The sequence below is a fragment of the Epinephelus fuscoguttatus genome, linkage group LG21 (genome assembly GCF_011397635.1).
Source record: "Epinephelus fuscoguttatus linkage group LG21, E.fuscoguttatus.final_Chr_v1".
Classification (NCBI taxonomy): Eukaryota; Metazoa; Chordata; class Actinopteri; order Perciformes; family Serranidae; genus Epinephelus; species Epinephelus fuscoguttatus.
The window spans coordinates 7,399,660-7,412,988 of NC_064772.1; the positions used below are offsets into that span (position 1 = coordinate 7,399,660).

The 13,329-nt window shown below is 37.3% G+C and overlaps 1 protein-coding gene across 1 annotated transcript in view; it reads left to right on the plus strand.

Annotated features, from left to right (window-relative positions):
- LOC125882230 (ribosomal protein S6 kinase alpha-3) overlaps positions 1-10,198 on the plus strand; it is a 71,906-nt gene extending 61,708 nt beyond the window's left edge. Inside the window, exons 15-22 of the mRNA XM_049565983.1 lie at positions 810-935; positions 1,022-1,111; positions 3,159-3,317; positions 4,981-5,142; positions 5,508-5,584; positions 6,134-6,251; positions 6,531-6,671; positions 8,056-10,198. Of these exons, the coding sequence (XP_049421940.1) occupies positions 810-935; positions 1,022-1,111; positions 3,159-3,317; positions 4,981-5,142; positions 5,508-5,584; positions 6,134-6,251; positions 6,531-6,671; positions 8,056-8,178 (996 nt within the window). The 3' untranslated portion in view covers positions 8,179-10,198. The remainder of the gene's footprint in view (positions 1-809; positions 936-1,021; positions 1,112-3,158; positions 3,318-4,980; positions 5,143-5,507; positions 5,585-6,133; positions 6,252-6,530; positions 6,672-8,055) is intronic.
- Positions 10,199-13,329: the final 3,131 nt, after the last annotated feature.

The window sequence follows — 13,329 nt, forward strand, 5'->3', positions numbered from 1 at the left end:
ATTTTAATATAATTAATTATTAATTAATAATAATAATATTTTTTATTGCACTTTTTAGCAATTTATTTCATTAGTACGGACATAAGTCCAAACATATTATTAAAATTTGGGATATAGTATTCAGACTCTTTACTTCTTTTCTACTTTAAGTCTTTAGTGGGAATGGTTACAGTTGATATTTATTCCCAGGACAAATAACTCTGCAGTAGTCACTGGTATTTATCAGCTCTAGCTCTGATCTGCAGTTATGGAAATATGACACTTTCTACTGTTTACTGTTTTACGACGTGTTTTGTGACACACCAGAAAAACAAAACCATACTTGTCTACTGGTAATGGGAAAAGAGTGTCGCCTATTTTCAGTGGACTTTCTCTGATTTAAAAAACCTGCATACTGTATACACACTAATTTCAGTGGAAAAAAAGGGTATATTTGTCTTTGAGATTTAGTCAGGAAAATGTATAAAAGTACATGAAATGGGAATACCTTGAATTCGTATAGTAGTTGAGTAAATGTACTTGGTTACATTCGTACACAAGTGAGAACCATCCCAAAAAATAATCAGAGCCTTTTGGCAAAGAAACACTTTTAGATGCAGTAGCAAGTATTTCTGGAAATGTTCAAATTTGTAAGAAAAAGGCCACAAGGACGAGGAAGGACTAAGTGATTGTTGCAGCAAAACAGGAGAGCTATTAGGACTTTGGAGGCTTCTAATGAAGCCAAAAACAAAGAGAGGCAACCAGGACTGTCTTAGTCCCTTAATTATTAGTAGTAACATTTGTATTGATATTGGTGTTCTTATATGTAGCAGCTGCACAGAAGCACATCCCAGTTCTCAGATGCCTATGAGATCAAAGAGGACATCGGTGTCGGGTCTTACTCCATCTGTAAGCGCTGCATACACAAAGGAACTGGCATGGAGTACGCAGTCAAGGTAAAACACATCAACACAGAGTGAAGACGTCCATGTTCAGCTTTAGCTACAATGTTTAGCTAAACACTGTTTGTCCACTGTTTCAGATCATCAACAAGTCCAAGAGAGACCCGACGGAAGAGGTGGAGATCCTGCTGAGATATGGACAACATCCCAACATCATCACCCTCAAAGACGTGAGTCACATTAAACTGCTCTTTTCAGAGCATTCCTATGTGCAATAACGCTGTGATTCTGATGCTTTAATTGTGATGTCTTTAAAAGGAAAAACCCACTCTCAGAACAGCAATTTTATTCTGAAAATTAACTTTTAATTTTCAGTGTTTATCTGCTACGCTTTTCCAGAGTGACTCATTTTCCTTACACTCAGTCAACCTGAATTTGTCTGTGTAGCTGGTGGACAAAAGAATTAATGGTTTCATGACTCATTCTTAATTATTAGAGATAAAAATATCACCTTGCTGACGGGTGAAAATGCCCCCGCTTGAATCACTTCCAGTAACCAAAGACAGTTATAATTCATGCCTGGTTTTTTTTGTTTTTTTTTTTTAAATAAGGTTGGTGGCTGTTACAGAGATGATTCATCCCTTTGTCTAAAGATTTTAAATAAAGGGCTTGTTAGATATATCAATTATGAATGTACATAGTATTCTAGTTTTAGTTTAGTTCTGTTATCTGTACAGTTTTATTCTTCCTCTTTGCTGCTGTGACAGTGCAGCTAGTGATTATTTTCATCATTGAATAATCTACAGATTCTGCTGTTCAGTCTATGTAATGTTAGGTATAAAGATTAATAACAAAACGACAAGCCCACAATGATGTCTTCAGTTTGTTTGTTTTGTTAGTCCAAAACCTAAAACATTTAATTTATTGTCACATGACAAAGAAAAGCAGCAATCATCACATTTAAGAAGCTGAAACCAGAGAATATTTGGGATTTTTGCTTGAAAATTACTGAAACGATAAATCGATTATCCGAATAGTTGCAGATTAATTTTGTTTTGGTTGACTAAGATTTCAGCTCTACAAAAGTCCATCTCTGACCAAAAGTACTGAAAACTTGGCATCAAATGTACAGTTAGATTTTTCAGAAAACATTTCTATCTATATCTATCTACATCTTCTATCTTTAGACTCTGTTTTGTTAAAGTAAATCTGGTATATGGAGCAGTCTGGAATATTTCGTAAAATGAAAAAAAAAAAAACCCACTCACAGCAGCTGCAACAAATGATTATTTTCATTATTCAGTAATGTGTTTCTAAATGAATCAATTAATGGTTTGGTCTGTGAAGTAAAGAAAATAGAGAACAGTGTCCAACACATTTTACCAGAGTCAAAGCTCATGTTTTCAGATGTCCCATTTCACCCGACCAACAGTCAAAAACACAAAGATGTTAAGTTTACAAAATCCCCACATTGGAGGCACTGCAAACAGAATCCTTGACATTTTTGCTTAAAAACAGCTTAAATGATTAACAGATTATCAGAATAAATGCTACCTTTGTGTGCCAGTAATCAATACAACTCTAAGACATGATACAAAGTTAATCTCTCATAGTTACTATACTAGGTATTTAACCTCAGTACACTTTGAATACTGATTAAATGTGTTCATAGTGTTGAGTATCCAAGTACAAACAATTGGGATGAATTGTTTAGTTGGATTTTCAGGAATGTTTTCTAACTTTAAACGTCAATAAAATGTCAGACAATTGCAAAAAATTAAGTAAAAGTTAGTAGTGTTGGAGGGTCTTGTTTTGTCTGATCAACTGTCAAAAGTTAAAGAAGAGTTAAAGACAAAGAAAACCAACAAAATAGATCAATTAATGGACTAAATCATTCCAATTCTAGTCTATTTCATTAAACTTAGGTATTGTAAAAAGTTTGTTGGCACCGATATAAAAAATGTAAAAAAGATATGCAGCCTTAAACATAGTGTTAGGCAAATAATGAATCTATATTAATGGTTTCCTGTGTACTCAACTATTCAAACTGAACATCCATGACATCTTTGAGTTAGTTTTCATTGTAACTGGATCACTACAAACTATCAGTTGGAACCTCACACTGCATATTTTATTTACCACTGATGGAACAAATATCCACCATTGGCAGGTCTCAAGCTGTTACATTGGTTTGAATGAGTAAACTGAATAAATTAATTTCCAGAACAATGCAGTGACTAAACCGTTGTTTGATTTTGGGTTGTTTTCATGTCGTAGGTGTATGACGACGGCCGGTCAGTGTTCTTGGTGACAGAGCTGATGAAAGGAGGCGAGCTGCTGGACAAAATCCTCCGTCAGAAGTTTTTCTCTGAGAGAGAAGCCAGCGCAGTTCTCTACACCATCACCAAGACGGTGGAGTACCTGCATGTACAGGGGGTACGTTTGTTTTTACCGTGTTTCAAAGGGAAATCATGTCTGGTTCATGACGTTTTAATACGTCAGAACAGAGAAAACTGGACACTCACTTATATACAGGGGAAAAAATTCTTTAGGTTTTTGTTTTGTTTTTGTTTTTTTTGTTTGTTTGTTTGGTTTTTTTTTACTTTTTCTACAATCAATGACAAAATTAAATTTGATAAACATGCAGCATGTTAAAGCAATAGGATGCTTTTCTCTGAGGATTTATTCTGGTGTACCATGCAGCTTCATCTAAGCTTGATTCACATTCTTATTTACTTAGAACGTAGGTAAAACTTAGTGAAAGATGTAAAGATTTAAGTTAAGTCAAAAGTAAAGATGTTAGTAAAATCAAAAGTAAGTAAAGAAATTTTGACTTAAGATTTACCAACATTTTTATCTACTCTTGATTTACTTATGCTTTTTACTATCTTTTTCCACTTAGACTTACATTTTTACTGACCTATTTTTACTTAATTAATTACATTTCACTTATTTACATTCTGACTTATGTTTTTACTTATGTTTTTACCTACTCAAGTTTTTACTTTCATTTGTACTTACTTTGTTTTCAATATGTTTTACTTGTGTGTAAGTTACGTTACTTAGACTTTTACTTAGGTCTTACTTGTTTTTACTTTCTCACGTTTTTAGTTATTCAAGTTTTTACTTATTTATGTTTCACTTACTTTCATTGTTACTTTCTTATGTTTTTACTTGTGTTTTTATTTACTCAAGTATTTTACTTATTTAAATTTTTATTTACTTACATTTTTACTTAAGTTTTTACGTACGTAGTGACGTTTTACTAACGTTTAGGTTTTTTTACTTGTTTTTACTTACTCATGTTTTTATTTACTCAAGTTTTTTACTTTCTTGCATTTACTTTAGTTCTTACTTATGTGTAGCTTGAGTGTCAGACTGAAGCTCCCAGAACCTTCAGTCTGACACTGCCTCCATTGAAGGCGATTTACAAGGGGGAGGGAATTAGATTTTTCACTAACCAATCAGTAGAGATCAACGACTCACCCAGAATCTGACGTCATTAGTATCCATGCCTAAGGGGTGCCGAAAACAAGCGAACATTGCCCGTTTAAAATGTCTCCGTCGTCGTGCACGCCCAGCTGCATCGCTGTTAAATCCAGTTTAGTAGATTCCTTAATTTGGTCCTCCATGAACGCGAGTAGTGGCGAAATACCTCGATAGCATCGTTAATGTGGTCTGTAGGATCTGTAGCGGTCGCCATTGTTGCTATCCTCACCAGTTACCCACCAGCATACAGCTTGACATCAGCGTGGCGCTGATTGGCTAATCGCTAGACCCCCGGCGTTCATTGGTCCGTCCATCTTTTGGAGGAGATAAATCGTAAATTCATTGCAGTATGCCAGACCAGAGATGCAAGCCTACTCAGTTGAGTGGGCAGGGTCTATGGTCTGGAACCAGGCTAACTTATGTTTATACTTTGACACTTTCAGTTACTGAAGTTTTTCCTTTAGGTTTTGTCATACTTACGTTTTTACTTGCTTACATTTTTACCTACTTACATTCTTACTTAATAACTACGTTTTTCTGTACTTCCTTATGATTTGACTTAGTTTGTGAACTTTAACATCAGACTCCACCTTTCCTGTTATGTTTTCAGGTGGTGCACAGAGACCTGAAGCCCAGTAACATCCTCTATGTGGATGAGAGCGGGAATGCCGAGTCCATCAGGATCTGCGACTTTGGTTTCGCCAAACAGCTGAGAGCAGAGAACGGTCTGCTCATGACACCGTGTTACACCGCCAACTTTGTCGCACCTGAGGTACGAGGTCTTCTCTGTGCCCAACGCTGTCTTTAACACTGACTCCGTCCTCAGGACATCTCTCATCTCCTCTTTGTGTTTTGAGATGTTTTGTTTGCATCAATCATGAGTTTCTATTTTCTAACTGAACTCCTTGAAAGTGTTGTTGTGAATGTTTATGTCATCAGTTCTGTTTGTTAGAGTCTGTAATTGTCTTGATTTAACCAAACAAAAACAAGCTTAAACCAAAGTCCAGTGAATTAAGTATACATTATGTAAATCAGAAGGGGTTGAAGCTTTTTTACAGGAAAGCAAAACAGGTGTTTATATAAATTAACTGTAGCAGACTGTTTACATGAAGGTGACGTTGTTTGTGTTTCTGGCAGGTGTTGAAGAAGCAGGGTTACGATGCAGCATGTGACATCTGGAGTCTTGGAGTCCTGCTCTACACAATGCTAACAGGGTAAACACATGTTAGCTAATTAACGTTAAATGCAACTTTTCTGAGAATATTCTCACCTTAATCAATGCTAGAAAATGTAGTTTAAAATGAATTAATTCATTTCTTAAGAGCTATGATTAATGACCAAAAGGTGCTATAAATCACATGGTACAGAAAACTTCTGAGACTGTAACACTGGGGTTGAATTAAAAAATAAATAGATTAGATGTTTAGAGATGTTGGTAAAAAGAAGCAAAACACTAGCTTCTGCTTCTTCATCAACGGCCATTAGGAATGGAACAAGCTCCCTGATAGTTTGAAAACAAAATCTCTTTGGATGTATGATCAAGTTTTGCTTTAATTGAATTTAATGTATCTATTTGTAGTAATTGCATAAGTTGTATTAATGTTTGTGTCTACCTGCCCAGGGACAATACATCTTTTCTCCTCATATAAAATGAATGTGTCTGCACATGGTCCCTGACAAGTAAATGTAATATACTGAACGGCGACTTTTTTAAAATAAGAATACTTCTCCATCTCATTCTTCTTTTTTCCTGTCATCTCCAGTTTTACTCCCTTTGCTAACGGTCCAGAGGACACGCCGGAGGAGATTTTAGCTCGCATCGGCAGCGGGAAGTTCTCACTCAGTGGAGGATACTGGAACTCTGTCTCTGCTGAGGCTAAGGTGTGGACTCTGACACTCACAACAACTGACTGTATGAAAGTGGTGGACGTAGCCGACTTTTTACTTGATTTATTACCTCAGTAAACATTTTCCGTACCAATTTATGGTCTCAACCTTTGACAGTGACAACATGATGTTAATTTTGTAGATTAGGTCATAAAGCAGGGTAAGCTTCATTTATTTTTATTAAATTCTGCTGTAAATATTTAATGTACGCTCTCCAAAGGATGATTTCTGTTGACATTCACTGAGCTCACATGTGACCTCTGACCTCCTCAGGACCTGGTATCCAAGATGCTGCATGTCGACCCTCACCGGCGGCTGACAGCGGGTCAGGTGCTCCGACATCCCTGGGTGACACACCGAGACCAGCTGCCCAAATACACCCTCAACAGACAGGACGCACCGCAACGGGTCAAGGTAACACAAACACACACAAACTGTCTCTCTGGTTACTTGTTCTTCATGTCTGACCTTTTAGCCCGTCTGCACTGACAGTTCTACAAATACATGAATCAGATCATTCCATCTCAGGTTGTCATGGAAACAACATATTTGCACAGTGCTGATTTACAGCCACTTCACACCAGGAAACAAATCTACGTGGAAATCAAAACTTAATTCATAGTGAAAGGGTGTGAAGCGTTTGTGCAGGAGAAGAATGATTCATGTCACAGGTTTTTATCTCAAACAGTAAAAACCTAGATAAACATCAAGTTCACACTAGAGGACTGCATTGGGATTGGTACCCTGCAGATCCGGGTTGCCCCAACACAAATTTTGCGGGAACGTGCGGTTTTATCTTTGCCACAGGTGGGAGTTGGCAGTCCAGAAAAAACATGCCAGTCCTGGAGGTTAATTAACATGAAGGATGGATACGTCAACAAGTAGAAAAGAAGATATAAGCATGACGTTATAATACAAAAAAAGAAGCAAGGCAGGTCGGATATTTGGAGGAATTTCTCAGGAATATTACAGATAATAATAACACTGAATGTAATTTTGAGCGTAATTATGCACTAGAACATAATTTTGCTACTTAATACAGACAGGTGTGCTTATCTTTTCTTAATACCACAGTAAAATAAGGTGTTTTCCTTGTGGGAAGGGAGAAAACTCCATCTACTGATAGTCTATCATGTGAGAGTACTGTGTACTGTGTGGTCTGAATGTTTGCGGTTGTGGGTGGGAACTGACACACACCTTGCAAGAATGGGTGGGAATAGATAACACACTCAGCGGGGGCGGGCGGTTATGGTCAGAGTTATTATTCTTAAATATATGGCAGCTCCCAGTGTCACATTAAGTCATGAATTTGACTTAAAGTTTTCATTAATTTTTGTGCAAATGTAAAATCTGATGACAAAAACTTTTTTGAAGCTTGTTTCTTACATTATAACAGTGTTTAAACACTGTGTGTATTTATTTTTTATTTACTTAATAAGCTGTTTATTTAACATGGACATTGCAAATGTGGCAGAGTTAGCAAAGACATAGTCCCCTTACACAGCCTAAAAAAAGGAAAAAAATATAAGATCAAAATGTAATATTTAAATAGTTTATAAGCATGCAGAGCACTAATAAAAAGAGAATATGAATGTTAGTAAAGATGTCATACAGTACATCACTACATTGTCATGTATTATTTGAAACATGCAACATTTATGAAAAACAAAAGTCATCCTGGCACAACACAAGACATCTTCATATTGCTTGTTTTATAAGAATTGGTGTTGATTAACTAATTGATTAATGGATCAGTAGTTTCAGCACTCTGACTCTGTGTGTGTCGTCCCTCCTCCAGGGTGCGATGGCAGCCACCTACTCGGCCCTCAACAGGAACGTCCCCCCAGTGCTGGAGCCAGTGGGCTGCTCCACTCTGGCTCAGCGGAGGGGGATGAAGAAGATCACCTCCACCGCTCTGTGACCTTTAACCTCCATCACTTCCTCCCCTCAACTCTGACCTCGATCTGACCTCTGCCGGACCCTCCTCTTCCTCTTCTCCTCATCCTTCTTTCTCTGCTCCGGTCAGGAGGGACAGACTACTGATGGACCCAGGAACCGCTAACGCCAAATAGGAACACACCGCCCTGCCCCTGCCCACTGTCCTGCAACATAACAAACTCCTCTGACTGGCTGGTTATTTCTCAGCTTCAGCATCACTGATCGACAGCCGGACTGTGCTGTCAGGAAAACCTGTTCCTGTCTTTGCTTCGGACAATCAGCGCCGCCTCGTAGACCCGGACACCGAGCGCGCTTCAGGAAAATAAAAGTACTGTATTTATTTACTTTAAATGGGAAAATCTGAACATAGGAACGTGGTAATCTAATGTATGCATTTAAAGAGCTAGGATTATTGCTATTATACTGTCGTCATGGTTCTGTGTAGCTGTTGATCCTGTATTTAAACCTCAAGTAGCCTCTGAGATCACAGCGTCTACAGAGAAGGACAGAAGAAGTGAATCAATGTTTGAGTTGAGAGTAGCCGCCGCCGCCGCCTCAAAAATCAAGATTTAGGAAAGGGGAATTCTGACAACAACAGAGGTATTTACTCATATTTACGCTCTGACTTGATGATTTTAGGTGTGAGACTTTCTGTAATTCAGTATTTTACCTTCAGAACAACAAAAATCTAAATATTGCATCTCAACCTTAAGTTTTTTTTTTAATTTTTAAAGTGAAACAGTTTGCTTATAAATGTGTCACTTAATTTTGGGAATGCAGTCAAGCTTTTGACCTGAGGTTTTACATAAACTTAAAGGAAAAGGCTGACAATATTCATGGGATTTGATGACAGGAAGAAAAATATCACCAGGTTTATCTTTTAAAAAACCCTGAAGTGTATGGATTCCTCCCTGAGATATACAGGACTTTCACCTTCACATAACTAATTATGTACATAACTTGTTTCTCACCTGTTCACTCTCTTCAAAGCTAGTCAGAAAATGATAATGTGAGTAATAAATGAGGAGGAAAAAAAGATCATGCCTTTATGATACATTATTGTTTGTTTTAAAGCTGCACAAGGGAACTTTGCATTATTGGCGCCCACTGGTGGAAAAACAAGGGTTGAACTATGAAGCACTTTTGTAAAATTATGCAAAGTGAAAGAGTAAGCTACACACTCTGGACTGACTGTGCTCTTTCATTTAACTCATTATTATTATTGACTTTAGTTGTTCTTTTATCTCAGACATGTTAGGATGTTACATACCTTGACATGTTTCGGCAGAAACTTCCGCCTTCCTCAGAAGTGTCACGCGTCTTTATCAGCTCATCTGTCTGCTCCCCTCAAGATCAGCTGATAAAGACGCGTCACAACCACCACCAAGTGACACTTCTGTGGAAGGCGGAAGTTTCTGCCGAAACATGTCAAGGTATGTAACATCCTAACATGTCTAACATCCTAACATGTCTGAGATAAAAGAACAACTAAAGTCATTATCAGAAACTAAAGACATAATGAACACCATTGAACCATTATTATTATTGACTTTAGTTGTTCTTTTATCTCAGACATGTTAGGATGTTACATACCTTGACATGTTTCGGCAGAAACTTCCGCCTTCCTCAGAAGTGTCACTTGGTGGTGGTTGTGACGCGTCTTTATCAGCTGATCTTGAGGGGAGCTGACAGATGAGCTGATAAAGACACGTGACACTTCTGTGGAAGGCGGAAGTTTCTGCATCCTAACATGTCTAACATCCTAACATGTCTGAGATAAAAGAACAACTAAAGTCATTATCAGAAACTGAAGACATAATGAACACCATTGAACCCTTATTATTGTTGTTTTACTCTCTAATCTGACAGGTGTAGACTAATATCTATAACTATAATGTAAAAGCAATATCACAGGGTAGAAATTCTGTTACAAGTAAAAGTCCAGCATTCAAAATTATATTTCACTAAGGGCCCTACACATACCGCGTTTTTTTTTTTTTTTTCACCCTCAAATCCAAGACGGAGAGAAGGCATGCTCAAAAGTCTGTAAGCTCTGATGCGATGCTGGTTAGCCAAGGCGCAACCTGCCTAGGTGTATTGCCCGACCTCGTGTTTCCCAGACGGTAAAAGAGGCGGCATGTGTTATGGCTCCAAAAGTACACTGAATACACAAGAATACTCATGCAGAATCACCCCATCCACTGGATTATAATTATGATGCATTAATGTGTAAAGGTATCACTTTAATGTACTTTACAGGCCGCATCATAGTTTAATCTGTAATAATACAGCATCACTTATTAGATTTGCTAAGAGTTTGTATTTTGTATTAATTACCTGAAGGAAATAAAGGGTACGAAGTGGTGGTGTAGAAGTATAAAGTAGCAGAAAATGGAAAATACATAAAGTACAATAATGTCACATTGTATTGAATGAGTTTTCACCAGTGGCAAAAACAGTGTGAATCTAAAACATCTTCCACACTGATAAAACAATTATTTTGATAGATTTTTATGTTCCTTGTGCAGCTTTAGGACACGTCAGTTCATTTAGATTTTAAACACCTTGAGGCAATTAAAGGAAGTGGCTTTAACTTGAGAAAACAAGTGACATTTGCACAACAAACATTAGAGAATGCGGTGCACATTTCTGTCCAGTTGAGGAGTCATCCTCGTTTCACCTGGGAACAAGGTGACCTGGTCACCTGACAGGTCGTTGGATATACAAAAGGAAAGACAACTTCCGGCTTCCACAAACAAGACTTGAACGGGATCTGACCTTCTTCTGTACAAGCTGACTGATCATCTGTGTGTGTGCAACAGATGGGGAGCTGAACTGTAAATATATATACATGTATGAGCAACTCAGGTTTCTATGAATCAAGACAATGCATTTTTGTATGTGTGTCCAGGAGGAGACAGGTGTACATAAAATAACATAAGCACACAGGTGTGAGCGACTGTAGGTGAGCAGGACACGAGGGGAAGAGTTTTACTCCAAAATCTGATGGATCCATTTTGTCTTCTGTCACCTGTCCTTTACAAACCTCTCCTTTATAAACAGCTGACGTCATGTTTTGGAGTCCAGCTCTTCTTGAAGCATCATTTCATGTCACAATCTTTAACGTGTTTGTGATGAATAGGATGTTTTCTGTCAGCAAAACCCTTTAAATTTTGTAGCAGCAGAAAGAAAAACACTCACCTGAGTACATTTAAAAAACATTCCAGCTGTATTCAGGCTTCAGAACTACATTTAAGTGTGTATGCCATCTTAGAGGTTCATCAGTGATGAAATGGTTAGTTCACTGTGGAGATTTGTCTCAGTATTATTTGTGCGGGGAGAGACAATCTGTGTTTTAACGTGAAATCTGTAATCATATGCCTACAAATACACAAAAAAATGTGTAAACTCAAAAAACTATTTTGTTGATATAAAATGGATCTGCAAATACACAAACAAATTCCACAAATAAAAAATATCTCAATACATTTAATTCATTTACAAATAATGAAAAGCATTTGTGAATATCTTCCTAACATTTACAACTGTCAGATATTTGTGAATCTCAGTTTTACTCTTGCGATTTAGCATTTAACGCACTCTTTTTATTTTTGAGATTTGTTTGTGTATTTGCAGATATGCTTCATATTTGCAAAATATTTTGGTGCGTTTACAAATCTTTTTTTGTATTTGTTTAAATTGCTCTATATTTACAAATTATACATTTACACACAGATTGTCAATCTCCTCACACAAACAATTTTGAGATCAATCTAACTCCATATGTTAGCTATGACCTCCAGGTAAAATCTAAACCTGTACCTCTGGTGCCTCTGCTGCAAAAACAAACCTCCTCTCACCTGAGATTTAAACAGAGCAGAGTGAAGACAATCAGCGAGCACTAAACAAAAACTCTCTCCTGCATCCTTCAGACATACTGTAACGTTTCTGTGAATGATTGAAAACTGCTTCCTCCCTGTGGTCACCTGAATGTCCGTCAACATAAAGGGATAAAACTTTTACTGCTCTGAGAAAAAAAGGTATAGATTTTCTTTTGTTTTATATATAATATGAAATATATAAATGTTGTTTGCCTCGTCTATCCATGTACAGCTCTGGGATAAAGGAATGTAAAAGGATTTTTTTCTGTAATTATGAACTGGGGAAAAGCTTTCTTCTTCTCTCTATCTTCCTCTTCTTCTTCCTCTTCTGTCTGATCCTGTCAGCGTTCAGCCCTGCTGCTACGCCAGCTCTCTGTTTTTGTACCTGCAGTGAGAGTTGGACTTTCTATTAAAAATAATAAAAAGGATAATCTGCTAATAATAACGCATGCTGACTCTGTTTTCAAAGGGAAAGTTCACCCAAATTAGGAAAAAAAACGTACTTTCCAGTTGTCCTATGAAGGGATAAATGAAGTTTTATTGTTGTATCCTGCTCACAGCTTCACCACAAATGAATATAAACCAAAGCCTCCTGAACGATTAATGTTGAAGGAATTCCAACCTGGAGAATTTTCAGCTGGTTGTAATCTGCAATCCTCACTGCTAGATGCCAGTAAATCTCCCTAAATCTGACACACTGGACCTTAAATAACCTAAATGTGAAAAGTAACTAAATCTGTCAGACAAATGTACAAAACCCAAAACCAGTGAAGTTGGCACGTTATGTAAATCGTAGATAAAAACAGAATACAATGATTTGCAAATCCTTTTCAACTTATATTCAATTGAATACACTGCAAAGACAAGATGTTTAATGTTCAAACTGAGAAACTTTATTTTTTTTTTGCAAATAATCATTAACTTAGAATTTAAAGGCAGCAACACATTGCAAAAAAGTTGGCACAGGGGCCTTTTTACCACTGTGTTACATCGCCTTTCCTTTTAACGACACTCAGTAAACGTTTGGGAACTGAGGAGACCAATTTTTGAAGCTTTTCAGGTGGAACTCTTTCCCATTCTTGCTTGATGTACAGCTTAAGTTGTTCAACAGTCCGGGGTCTCCGTTGTCGTATTTTACGCTTCATAATGCGCCACACATTTTCAATGGGAGACAGGTCTGGACTACAGGCAGGCCAGTCTAGTACCCGCACTCTTTTACTATGGAGCCATGCTGTTGTAACACGTGCAGAATG